Raw genomic sequence first — 13,681 nt, 5'->3', positions numbered from 1 at the left:
CATGCTGAGTCCTCATTGAACCGTGGCCAAAAAGGCATGTGGCATTTTGTTGTACAACGGTCACTCTCACTCTATTTCCTCTTCATCCTTCCTTATTATCCATAGAGTTTTATGGCTTTACTCTGCTGTCTGGAATTTTGCACTCTCCCTCAAACACCCCCCTCTAATTCTTTTCACTGACTTCATTTCTCTTTTCTTGCTATCCATCCCTCCAGCACAATTCTCATTTTCCACTCTCTTTTCCCTGCTGCCTGCCGTCTGTCTTTGTCATTCACTCCTCCTCAGCGTTGCCTGACTTCCTCTGTGATTTATGATCCTCAATAGACGAGTGTACCTTCGACTGCTCCTCTGTCCTGTGTTGTGCTATTTCAGTTCGGGCTGGTGTCAAAAGAAGGAGACAGCTAAAACAAACACATAATGAAATCATCACTGAACACACTTATTTAATGATGTTGAAATCACAAGAAATTACATCAAACAGAAGTTCCTTTATGGCAGAAAAATTATTTTATTCGTTACTGAACTGCATTTGCTTGAGGATGTGATCAATATAGTTTCTATGATTAGAACACAGTGTAATATACAGTGCATTCGCTGCTTTGCCTTTGGTTTGAATGGTTATTTTCTTCAGGGTAGGTACAGTACCACCACCTAGTGACTATAAAACTAAGTGCAGCACAGATGAGTGGCATAAATGAGCTACACCCCACTTGAACACTCTATGACATATATAAAATAAATAAAAAATAAACAATGTAAGTAGTGTTGTCACAGAGTTTCAACATTTGTTACATATAATAAAAGCAAACAGGTAAATATTAAAGGTAGTCTAATGACATTGCTTGCTTGGGGGGGGCACACTGAGAGGCCAAAGAGCAACAGACTGACTGCACTTTTCTACTGACCACTAACCCATAGACAGATACATGGGGCAAAGTAAATATTGTCCCGGTATTTTTCCTCAGACTAATCTGAAACACCTTTTTTTTTTAAGCAGGCAGATTAACAAGAGTCACTTGTTTACAGTTTGGGAAACAAAGTGCGAAAGAGACTAAACAGCGTGTGGATGTTGTGTGTGTCAAACAAAGAAACCTGACTCAACAAAAATGAGTCAATATCTTACCTTTAGCATTTACGGAGAGCGAGACCAATCACAGCGCAGACACATATTAAATCATCACTGATAACATACACACACACACGCACACACACACACACACACACACACACCCTGCTATGGCTTAGCCATATTTCATAGTTTATGCCTGTTTTCCACGTCCTGATGTACAGACAGATCATTCTATAACTAGGTCGACTCACTGATATCTTCACCTGATTTTGTAGATTACTGAGTTATTGGAGGTTTCTCGATCTTGTCATCCTCCTCGATTTGTGTGTCAGGGTTGTCACCCTCTGCGTTACCAGGCCCTTCCCCCTGCTTTTGTCCACCCCACCACTGTTTGAAGTGGGTGTTGAGCCGCTCCAGGATGTCGATGGAGTGGTTAATAAGCAGGGCTAGCCAGGCCAGGCCAAAGAAGATCCATGAGGCCATAAGGACGCTGTACCACTCTGGGTATACTTTGTCTGGATTACTGTCTGTGAGAGAGAGATTCATTTAATACAAAATGCATTGAAGATGCATGCAAGAAAATGCAAGAATATGGTCTTGACCCTCAGATCATAATGATGCTGTACCTGCCACAAAATCGCCAAAGCCGATAGTGCTGAGGGTGATGAAGCAGTAGTAGATGGCTTGGGAGTGGGTCCAGCCCTCATGTAGTTGGAATACAGTCATGGGCATGATAAAGAAGAGAACTGCTCCAGACAGGTAAGACACCAGGTGGACAAAAAAGCGGGTACACTTCTGCAGAGAGATGTGGAAGGAGTGAGCAGTGATGTTAGTCTTGCCCTGAAGACTTGAATGTGTAAGAACAAAGATTTCTGGAGTCCTCTTAAACATACTTTGATATAAGACTAGGGGATTAAAGATCTCCTCACCCTTCTCCTGGTCTTCCCCTCAAGGAAGTCGGAAATGTTCCTCTCTATTACCAGCATGTACTTGCCCACCCTGTTGAGCACCACCAAGTTGAGAGGGATCCCAAAGAGGGCGAAGAACACGCAGAAGATCTGTCCAGCTGTAGACCTTGGACTTATGTTCCCATAACCTGCAAAACTGTAAGCTGTTAGCATCTCATCTCAGTGTGGTGGAAGGAGAGGAAGAGGCACTGTGGACAGGAGGAGCTCTTCTTAAACACAGTGTGTCATTTAAAGAGTCAGGTCCATGCTCGGAAATCTTCAAAGACACTTATAAAATCAATTAAAACACTTGTGTAACTTAATGTGACTTAAAACTCTTGTGTATTGAATGGTACTGCAAATACTGACTTAAACTTTATTTTATTTATTTATTTTTTAATGAAAATAGTATCAGTGGTGAGATGACAGGGAATGAGGGTGAGGGAGATGCAATAAAAGTCCTCATCAAACTCAAACCTGGGATGCTGCTGTTCATAGTCAGCATCTTAAAAGCTATGCACACCCCTTAAAAATTATGACTTTGTTTTATCTATTTCCCTGGACATTGATTACTTTCTTTTTAATTCCAGTATATATTTCATACCATATTTAATTATTTGATTGTGTGTGTACAAGTGTATTTTTGTGAATACATTTTATTATATGACAATACAATTTTTGATGTAAACTGGTCAACACAAAATTAAAACTGGTCACATGATTTATTGACCACATTAAAGCCAATTTATGTGTTTAGGTTGCAAGAACAATTCTGTTGGCTCGAACACGATTAAAAGTCCATCCAGTCTAAAGGTAGATGTCCATGTGTTTTTTTGATTATAAAGCAGGTCTAGGTTCTATATTAATACAGTGAAAACATCAAAGCCTCAGTCCACAGAGAAATGCACACAGCCTGTATTCAGAAACTGAGCCTTAAAACCAGCCGTCAGGACTTCTGGAACTTTGTGATGTCACAACAAAGGTGTCGCTGCCATCAGCCACAGCCCCAGCCCTGCCCACCTGAATCCACCATCCAACCTTACAGGATTTGGTTTCTCTGAGCGTTTACCTGAAATCTGTTATATTCTAATTCGATCATTCAGAAAACAGTCAGCCAATCAGAAGAGAGGCTCAGATCCTCTCTTCTGATTGGCCCACTGACCTTTGTTACCAGAGCTCCAGAGCAAAGCCTGAGAGAGGAGATGTAAAATTATGAGATGGTTTTGATACTTAAAACCACAAATATATCTTCTAATGGCTATCAAAACATCAAAAAAGTGGGAAAGTGTAAAATATGGGACCTTTAAAAATCTGTTAATGTCTAACCTATAGTTGTCACCACAGTTGCAGCAAACACAGCTGAGCTGGTGAATTTCCAGAAGCCATCCGAGGTGTGGTTGCCTTTCAAACTAATGCCCGCCTTTGATGCATCTTGAACAACCTGAAAAACAAATTAAATATTGAAACAAGGTAACACTTGTGTTCAGACTCAAACAAACTCAAATAAAACAATGTCATCTTCTGTGGACCTGGGTCAGACTCACAGTTATGTAACTTCTGTACACACTGATCCTCAAGAGACCTTGAGACCACACTCAATACACTACAGTTGGCAGCATGACATAGAGAAACGCCTTCTCAGCACTGTGTCAGACAGAGCTTGAGTCACATCACCAATGTGCGAAATTCCACTTTAGACATGCATCACAATCTGAGACCTATGACCTTCTTATCTAAGTTTTTTAATTTATCAGCTATGATGCAACACCTCTGAATCCCACACAGGTTTAGTAAATGATGTCTTATTTCAAATAAAATCCGATTTCTTGTCTTCATCCCACCTTTATGTGTAGTTTTACCACAGTGCAAATCTGAAGCATTTCTCTCAATCTCTTGCTCACATTTCCTGGCAGGATTATCACCAATCTGTTGTTTTTCTTTCTTTGTCAACAGCGTGAAACACAACATGCTTATCTGTGGCATTTATTTCAAGGTTTAAAAAAAAAAACTCCAACTCCAGTTTCCAAGGAGAAGATTTCACAACTTTGCTTCCGTGTAAATCAAATCAGGGAAGATACATAGGCAAAGCAGCGTGTCCGCTGCTGAAGGGCAGGAGAAGCTGGTATTTGCATGGAGGAAGATGCCTCTCTGCCACATACACAACAAACAGGACTCTTTGTTTTCGAAGTTCTTACACTTTTTTTTCCCATTTTGGCTCCCTCAAGTGAACACAGATCTAATCACCAGCTTGTTGGACGCATTATAAACAACACACTGTACATCCCTACGACAGACTCTAGGATGTGTGTTGCTGTAAACTCATAGTGACCCACTTACTTAAAAACATCCAGAACTTCACGTGATGTGAAGCCAAGGAGCAGCACGGTTGATCTTTTCTGTTTGCTTTGAATAATTCATGATGATGGCATTTCCTCATTCAGAAATATAAAAATGCAAAAGGAGTAGGATTGTGGTTAAGATGTAAATACAGTGGTCTCTCAGTATAACCCAAAGCAACCCTACAGACATAGGTACTAGTGGGATTTAGCGACTGCTAATGTGATATGCTCCCCTCACATTTGCATCTTAAAAAGTTCCTGGCAAAAGATGTCATATGTAACTGTGTTGCTTGTATGACTGTTTTGAAAATGAAAAGAAGCTGAGAAAGGAATATGAGATTCTATTCTGTTAACCTCTTGTTTTCTCTGTGTCTCACCTGAGCCACTGCCTCCAGGCCCTCTTGGTTCAGACAGGTGTACTTCATGAGCAGATTTTTTTTGTTCAACAGTAAAAGACTGATGTCCTTTTGTCCAAGATCTCCTTCCAGCTTCCAGAAAACCACCCCGCCGATCAGCACGTAGGTGACGTAAACCACCCCGAGCAAGAGGATGGAGGGCACCCGGGCCAAACTGAACATTTCCTTTATTCCCATCGTAGCTCCGTTGTAGAACTCTGGATTCCAGACAAGTTCAGCACCTTAATCTGTGTAGCCAGGAACAGTGAGGAGTGAGAGTGTTTAACTGCTTGGCTTGTTGTCTTTCCTTGCATTGCAGGCAAATGAAACTCCACCTGCGCTACTGTTTGAATCACTCCGATGGCCTGTCATGCAAATCTGGTGGAACAAAATCAAAGGAGGGAGAGACACCAGCAAAGGTCGGGGTGTAGTTGGACTGGAGTATCTGCCCAAAATGAACCATTGTCTATGAGATCATGGACTTTGCCCAGTCATGGCAGGAGCCACCTTAAGATCAGCTGCAGTAGGCTATATGTGGATTCTGGGGGAGATCTCTTGGACTGAAGAAAAATTATTTCAAACATTATTTCAGTTTCAGTTATGTTTGCATTTCATTCTTCAGGACCTTTTTGGCCAGTTTCAGTGAACGCACTAAAAGCCTCTTCAGTTCCAGCTGCCCTTCAGGGTCCAGTCCTGTGTGCTCTCAGGTCTCCTCACATCACCATCTTGATTAATGAGTTTGTCTAAGATAACCGTTCGTGCTCCATGCACTGAAGTTTACCATCATTACACAGACACAGATGTGGACTCATATAAACATACACATATGTGTGTGCACACTCGCACAGTGTGACATTAAAGCATTCTAATGATGCAGTTAGATAACATACAATAAATACATGAATGAAAGTACAAAACGCCAAAGCATAGTTCAGCAGTTATTCACTGTTCTACCTGAGGGTGGAAAAACATTACAGGACTCCTACCTGAGGTAATACCTGACTATACACATGTTTTCTTACTGGGACTTTTCTCATAGGTCCATATTCATCAAAATGCTAACTGTAAGATAAAAATGATAAATTCACTTTTAATTCCTTCATTTGACTAAAGAATAAAAACTATTTCTCAAGTTTCTTATATCTTAAAAATTTCTCTTGAATTTAAGAGCAGAGGTCTCTGAGGTTGGCTCAGACCCTAGACAGATCCCAGACAGCTGCAGCACAAAAACAGAGGTGAGCAAACACAACTATACAAAATATCAGTGGACATGATGTGTAAAGCAATAAGAATAATTTGGAAATTTTAATACAGTGATACACTACTTGTTTTGCTTGTTTGTTTTGGGATTTTTTTTTTGCATCTTCATCATCTGCGGTGGTCACTGTGGAACTGAATTGTTTGTTTTCTCTGATGTTCTTTGTCCAACAGCAGCACAATTTGATTCCTGCTCCAGTTCGGTTTCCATTTTTTTTCTACTTCAGTCAGTTTCCTAACAAATACAATCAATTGATGTTAATAGCTAATGAGTTTCGTCTAAGATAACCCTCTGATCTCACATTTTTTATGTGAGATTCATATGAATTCTTTTAAAAAAAAAAAAGGCATTCTTGTCTCTAACTGGATATCCACAGTGCATGTGACTAATCACACACTCACTTGTGAGCTGCTCTCAAAGGTTTTTCATACACTTCACTGTCAGTACAAGTAAGTCACTTGATTAGGATGTCTCAGTGCTCATGCTCAGAGATGAAATGTCCTGGAGTGGTGTCTTCTTATAAGCTTAATAAATCCAGGCCCTGAACCAAGAATGGATAAATCTGCAGTTTTTGCTAATATATAAAATGATGCTACATCTGTTTTCTTATTGCACCGTGTATCATAATATGTATAGAAAACAATCACACATAGTATCTTCTACGTAGTGAACACTACATGAAGATTGTTCCATCTACCGTCCACTGTCAGATCTTTGATGTGTCGTCTACTTTACTGGGCGACACGTCCTCTTCCTCTTCCTGTTTCTCAAAGCCTGGGTGAGTCAGGACAACTACAGTCTCCATTATTCTGGCTCCCATGTTGAGGATAAGAGCAAGCCAAGCAAGGGCGAAAATGATCCATATGCCTGCGAGGCTGCGGTACAGAGAGATGTACTCCTTGCCCGGGTCAGTCCCTGTAAGAATTGACATTACCTTGTCAGAACATGTGAGGTTCATCGCACATTAATTCTTAATGTTGACAGGTGTACAAATGCTCTCCTGCTTTTAGATTAGTAAAATTACAAAGCTGAAAAAAAGGTGACTGCTGGGATTTTTTTCACAGCATTTGTGCTTGTTTGCTCTCTCTACTCACCCACCACATAATCTCCAAAACCAATAGTGCTGAGTGTAATGAAGGCGAAATAGAAGCCCTCGCCAAACGTCCAGCCTTCCACATAACTGAACAGCAGAGGAGGGATGACCAAAAACAGCAGGCTGCCACTGACGAAGAATAAACTCACTGCCAGAGCCTCAACTGTTTGCTGGGAAAGAAATGCAAGTACGACAAACTTAGGTTACATGGCAATGTGAGCGCGGCAATGTGTCTTACCTAACAGGTTTTATCGTGTTTTTCACACAACTCTTTACAAGTGAGACACAACAAAATATGAAATAATAGAAGCACATATGACACAGTCAAATTATTCAGGACACCAGAAAGGTTTTAGACCACATAAGCACAGCTGAAATGGAAATAAATAAAATAACCTAAACTAATAATAAGCATATTAAAGCAATTAAACAAATGTATTTAAGAAGGAAAAATTCAAGCAAATAAATAAATTAAAGTAAATTAAAGTAAATTTGTTATAATGTTAATAATATTCAATAATCTGGTGATCCATGAGAATCCATCAGTACCTTGTGGGGAACAACTGCGACCATCCCCCTCTCGAGTTGACCCAGGTGGACGGTGAGACACTTCCCAAGCTGTTTGAGGAAGGCTAGGTTCAGTGGGATCCCACAGAGTGCGTAAAACACACAAAACACCTGACCAGACACGGTGCTAGGGGAGAGGTTGCCGTAACCTGTGAAGCAGATTATATGTCATCAGCAGTGCTGATTACCTCAAAAAACGACAGTTAAATTTCTGAATTTGTAAAAATGCTCACCTATAGTTGTGACTACTGTGCCTGCAAAAAAGAAGGAGCTGCTAAAATCCCAGTTACTGGGGTTTGTTGAGTTGCCCGAGGGATTCACTCCCTTTTCCCAGACATCCAAAATCACCTGCGCACACACACACACACACACACACACACAAAGCACAAAAACATTCATTAAAATATTAAAATAAGGTTAGGCTCAATGGACCTCACTAATGTTAACACTCCAGTAATTATTTAGTTAAGTATTTTGGATCTTGACACACATATTGATTTATTAGGTCAGATTACCGTCATACCATTTATTGCTGTTTAACTAACCTAATCATGTAAAACCTCACCATAAAATTGATCTTTCATTGGTTCATTGGTCTTTTACCAACCACAATCACCACACTGACAAAGACTGACCAGTTGTATTTTAGCATATTTTACTACTCTGACTATGAAAAGAAGCTGACGAATTTGGCCTGATATGAAGAAATCTAGATTTGTCATACATTATAAATGTGCATATCCTGCTGTCTCCATTGCATTTATCAAACCTTAATTCCTTAAAGAACTGTGAGGAAACTGATGGAAAACCTGAACAAACTTCTCCAAGGCTGGTCCATCTAGGCAGGTATAATTAGCCAGGAAATTCAGCTTCTCCAGTTGGAAGTGGTTGCGGTTGTTGCTCTCAGCCTCTCGCTCCAGTATCTGGAAGATTGTGGCCCCGGCCAGCAGGTACGTGAAGTGGGCCAGAGTCAAAATTGCTGTCCGGCTCACTTTGACCCGGTCCAACTGGAACCTCGCCATCAACCTCCCCCAACACCCAAAGAGGCAAAAACGCTGATGTTGTTCAGACTCAGGAGAAAGGTTATTGGCTTCAGAAAGGACCAACAATCAGATACACAGATCTTATGTGTAGTCCCCCAGAGAAAATGTCCATCACTGCAGATTGTGGCATTTGCTTTCAATTGAAGGAATAGGAAAAAGTGACACAAAAACGTATTTAAAGTAAATGAGAAGCAGCTATTAGAGTGTCCTTAAAGGTGGCTTTAAATCACAGCAACATGAAGAATGGCTGATGTTTGGTAAAGCTGTATCTTGGGGTGACAGTGACTGGGTGGGTAAACATCTCCCCTCAATGCACTTACTCTGATTGGACAGATTGCCCTAGATGTTGGCCACTGATTTATGGGTTGCTTGGGTAACGATCAAACTCCTCTTCGCCATTAGCGTGACATCTGGACACACACACACACACACACACACACACACACACACACACACACACACACACACACACACACACACACACACATTCAACTGTTTACACTAATAAGGAAGTGGTGGCAGCATCTTGTCAGCAGAACAAAGGTTAATATTTTACCTGACTGCTGTTGGTTTGCAGCGCACCCTCAATTACAGAGTGCTAATGCTGAATCTTTCAATAAGGCTCTGCATTGTGGGAACTAACCTTATTCTCTGCATCTGAAACCTAAAGAAAATGTAGTTCAGCCACAAATGACTGGATTCCTAATGTCCTCACATACTTTACAGAAATTGCTGTTGAAATAATAATGACTGGTGCCACGGTTTCAGACATGTCAAAGGAGATAAATTTAATTCAATTAAGTACGGACACTTTAAAATCTCATCAGTTTAAAAGCTGAATTTCTCTAACCCACGGAAGTCTGCTAGAACAATCACCAGTGGTTTCCACCACATTCAAGAGCCAGGCAAGTTTATGGTCAGATGGAGAGGAAGGAGATGACATTTTGGAGAGGTGTGGAGAGCACTACTTGATTATGGGCCATAAACCAAAGAGTTGAAAGAAGCCTAAAGATAGAACCTAATGGACTTCTATGGTTTCAGTGTTTATAAAGCTAGAATATTAAAAACTGTCTGAAAGAATGTAAAAAAAAAACATAGACTGTAGAGTAGATGCCAAAAACTACAGCTATAATCATCATCATCATCATCATCATGTAGAAACTTTGCTGTTCTGGTAGATTGGTGTCCCAAAGTCACTGCTTTCTGTCTGAAAAGAACTGTCAGTTCGTCTTAGTGACAGTGAGTCTAGTGTTGCAGCCCTTGTGTTTCCTTGTGTAGCCTGGTGTTTAGGACCAGTTTTTTTCTGTTTTGGATCCTGTTTTTATCCTCATGTTTTTGATACCTTTGGTGTTGTCATTGCAATTAACAAATACTGATGGAATGTTGGTGCTTCATATCTTACTATAACTTGTTATGATGAAATCTACAGTATGTTAGATGGTTTTATGTATCTGTTTATTGCATGACTTTATTCATGATCTGTATTGGTTGTGTCCACTACTGTTAGGTTAGGGCAAACCAAATTGTCCCAATAAAGACAATAAAGACTCTCTAATCTAATCTAATCTAATCTAATCTAATCTAATCTAATCTAATCTAATCTAATCTGCCTCTTTTTGGACTGATTACTTATGGACTGAACCCAGAACTGAAGTAAACATTTTTGATCTTACCATCTTGATTCGTGCATTTGAGTCCACTGTTTGTGCAAAATCTGATATATGTAATCACCTTTAAGTTCACACAGTGAACTCTCTCTTATTGTAGCAAAACAGTATCTTATTTACTGTACACATTCAGCAGTTACGGAGCAACATTATCAATAATTTGGAATCCTGTTCCTGGCCACCTGCCAAATGTGAGTCCAATATTCAATCTCTTTTAGCTCTGTTTTGCTCTCTACCAACTCCTGAGGGAAACATCCAGCCCTGTAGCTGTTTAATGCTCCTGTGTTCGCCAGCTAGTCGCTAACTGTGACTGTCTGATGACTGGTGCTGAGCAGGTAGTGTAAAGTGGGCTTTTAGAGCTCTTTTGCTGAGAACAAGGGTGGGGGGAGTGAAAAAAACCCCCAAAAAACAACAACTTGCTCTGAAGCTCCGAAAGACTGAGGGGAGCAGCCATATTGCCATTGTGTCATTGTTTTAACTTTGATGTTTTTATAATAACACTGTATTAATTGACAATTATAGCTGTGTTTTAGAATGGTGGATATGGTGAAAAAGCAAAACACTGAGCCATGTGTCCTCCCTGTATTGAAGGAAACACTAGGCTACTTCTTTAAGCTAAGCTAGTTGATATACAGTGTGGAATAAGGCATCACTGCTATTTATTAATGTGACTGAGAGAAATAACAGATATCATGACTTGTCCAAAGAAGACTCTTTCTCCAAGGCAACTCAGCCTGGATGCAAATTGTGCAGCTGCTTGTCATCTGTCAAACAAATCAACGCAAAGCCATGCAAACAGGTTGTTCCAATGTTGGCAGGCCATCACCTGTTTGGGTAGTGACGGATCCAAGGTGATGGATGGGTAGACTTTGATTTCCAGCTGATGTGAATAGATACAACGTCAGGAGAACTGGGACTCTTTTACTGTCTGTTGGAATTAATATTCATGTGAAGTGGTTGTAGACATAGTAAAAACTGTGTTATCTGTCAGTTTCTCAGAAGATACACCAGAGGTGTGCATAGGAGATAAAATGAAAGATTTCACAAAAGTAACCTGTCACACCTAAGGCTTGATTGAATGTGAGCATCCATAAATGATCACTCACCTCAGTTCTCAATAATCAATGCTACATGCAAAAAAAGTTCGAAACCCAATTTGAATTTCAAATATTGTATCTTAAGGAAGCCCACGTACAGACTTCTCTAGGGTGTTTCTCTGCCACCTACACAGTGCATGCTGGGATAGGCTCCACCTTCAATCTAATCTGCAACACGTACAAATTTCAGGGAGAGACATTGTCAATTCTTCATTACAACCTTTAGGATGTAACCAAAGGGGGGAATTTACAGTATATCATTACTGGTATCATGTGGAATAAATCTGAATGCTGATGGACTGTATTCCAGTATTGTAACTACTGACACAACCAAGAGTCCCAGTTGTCCTAATATCCTTCTTGGCACTCAACAACAGAGCACAGATTATCAGACATGATGGACTGAGGGGAGCATGTCTGGGCCGAGTACACTGGAACAGTAACTCATAAAAAAGGCTAATAACTACAAATGAAGCTCTGCAGTAAAACACATTAATGGTATCTAACAATCATTTTGGTTCTTGACATTATGCAGCTTTATTTTTTATTCAAATTCTGAGCGGATGTAAGAAAATTACTACATTTTAACAGGAGAGCAGAAATAGGTGAACACAACAGGCAAAATACTGTACACATTAAATACATCTATTCATATTTTACGAAAAACTGTTTGCCGTAGAATAAAATGAAAGCAGACAGAAATATGAAATGTATTTGTCACTGTGCATGTTGAAACTTCCTGTGACTATTTGAAAGTCATGATTTATTACATCCTTAAACACACACTGGAGCCGACTGGTTTCCTTCTGTCTGCTCCTTCCTCTCATATCTTGAGACAACATTTGTTCAGATCAAATGGCCAGTGCAGGCTGTGATTTATACTGCTGCCCCTTATATCAATGACATCATCTTCACGAGTTCAATAAGTGTGACCAGAGGAGTTTTTTTTATGAGAAATTGGATATGTTTGGACCCAGTTGAGACAAATTTTTCTCACATCTTCATTGTCCGTCAATACTCATGTATGACACACAGTCATTTTGTCACCTGACAGATGTGGTGTCAGTGAGATGATGATAACCTCAGGCCTTGCATGCTTCCTTAGAGCTTCACATCACTTCTGAGGTGGGCCTGAAATACATAAAAGCACAAGCCAGATTGATCATCTAGTATTTGAACAAGGAAGAAAATAGAAACTGTTTAGCTGTAAAAAAAAATAAATTAAAAAAAAAGAGAGAGAGAGAAGAATGTACTTTTCTTTGTCCCTAAAAAAAATAAAAGAAATCTTTATTTTCCAGAGTAACAACCCCTGCATTAAACTGCAGTGAAATCCTGAGTAAACTATTATTTATCATTGTGCTGTCTGTTTCTTTATGCCAGGTTCCCTGCACTTCCCAGCATGCACTGGTGACTTAAAAGCTGTTTTGATAGGAGGGGTATCATCACACAGAGGTTACCAAACAGCCAATTACAGGGGCTCTCATGTCAAAACACAGTCACTATACAGCGTAATAATGCCACAGGTAAAGAGGAATGAAATGAGTCTTCCTCCCTCTGAGGAGGGGAAAAGAGAGCGAGAGAGAGAGAGAGAGAGAGAGAGAAAGAAAGAAAGAAAGAAAGAAAGAAAGAACTTTTCAGTGGTAAATGTGTTCCTCAGCCTCCTCAGACTGTTTGTGTGTCTGGTGTCATTGTTCTCTCTGTTCCTCAGACCTCAGTCCTTCTGTATTTGTAGTGGTAAACCACAGACCAGCCAAGTCCACTTTACTAAGCAGCAGCTACACAAGGTTCAAAGGAGAGAAGAGAGAGCAGGAGACGGAACCATTTAAAGCAACACAAGCACAGTTGTGAAGGTAGATAAAGTGATGCTTCTCAGGGGGTGAGGGGGTTTTGTGCGACCTCTGTGTGTAAGAAACACTGAATTATGGGCTCTTGCCCATAAAAGAAATTCTCTATTTGGCGTGCACCAGAAAAAGCATTTTCAGCTTATAATTGGTGGCTTATCAACTGTCTTGCAGGTAATTTCTAATATAGAACAACATATAGAACACATTGAAAACAAATTAAATATGACTCTCAAAAGCTTAATAAAATACATCCATGCAAACATAAAGTTTGTTGTAAGGCGGTGTGGTGTAGGGAGTCACATCACCAGAGGGCAGTGTTGATTGCAAAATGCAGGTCGTATGAGAGGTTCGTGAAGCTGCTT

The 13,681-nt window shown here is 40.1% G+C and overlaps 3 protein-coding genes across 5 annotated transcripts in view; all 3 read right to left on the bottom strand.

Annotated features, from left to right (window-relative positions):
* Positions 1-450: 450 nt before the first annotated feature.
* On the bottom strand, positions 451-4,956 carry kcnk17 (potassium channel, subfamily K, member 17). Its single transcript, XM_071471312.1, has 5 exons — positions 4,733-4,956; positions 3,343-3,457; positions 1,999-2,165; positions 1,696-1,864; positions 451-1,596 (listed from the first exon to the last, which is right to left on the bottom strand). Exons 1-5 carry the CDS (start codon positions 4,946-4,948, stop codon positions 1,346-1,348), a joined length of 918 nt encoding a protein of 305 aa, XP_071327413.1. The 5' UTR covers positions 4,949-4,956; the 3' UTR covers positions 451-1,345.
* Positions 4,957-6,710: 1,754 nt separating this feature from the next.
* On the bottom strand, positions 6,711-8,690 carry LOC139614148 (potassium channel, subfamily K, member 16-like). Its single transcript, XM_071471313.1, has 5 exons — positions 8,478-8,690; positions 7,902-8,016; positions 7,651-7,817; positions 7,103-7,271; positions 6,711-6,923 (listed from the first exon to the last, which is right to left on the bottom strand). Exons 1-5 carry the CDS (start codon positions 8,688-8,690, stop codon positions 6,715-6,717), a joined length of 873 nt encoding a protein of 290 aa, XP_071327414.1. The 3' UTR covers positions 6,711-6,714.
* Positions 8,691-8,987: 297 nt separating this feature from the next.
* Positions 8,988-13,681, bottom strand: part of kif6 (kinesin family member 6) — a 56,837-nt gene continuing 52,143 nt past the window's right edge. The window contains exons 23-24 of one of the 3 annotated variants that reach the window (XR_011686908.1): positions 12,523-12,606; positions 8,988-9,121 (exon numbers count right to left, since the gene is read on the bottom strand). Coding sequence is in view for 2 of the 3 variants with exons in the window: in XM_071471311.1 (XP_071327412.1) it covers positions 12,590-12,606 (17 nt within the window). In the remaining variant the exon portion in view is untranslated. Of the gene's footprint in view, positions 9,122-11,130; positions 12,607-13,681 lie in introns of those variants that run through there. The other 2 variants (XM_071471311.1, XM_071471310.1) reach the window with 2 other exon arrangements.

This window comes from Trachinotus anak, unplaced genomic scaffold (assembly GCF_046630095.1).
Source record: "Trachinotus anak isolate AG129_WGS33_773 ecotype Australia unplaced genomic scaffold, CSIRO_AGI_Tana_v1 ptg000033l, whole genome shotgun sequence".
NCBI lineage: Eukaryota > Metazoa > Chordata > Actinopteri > Carangiformes > Carangidae > Trachinotus > Trachinotus anak.
This window is presented reverse-complemented; position numbering and strand designations above follow the sequence as displayed.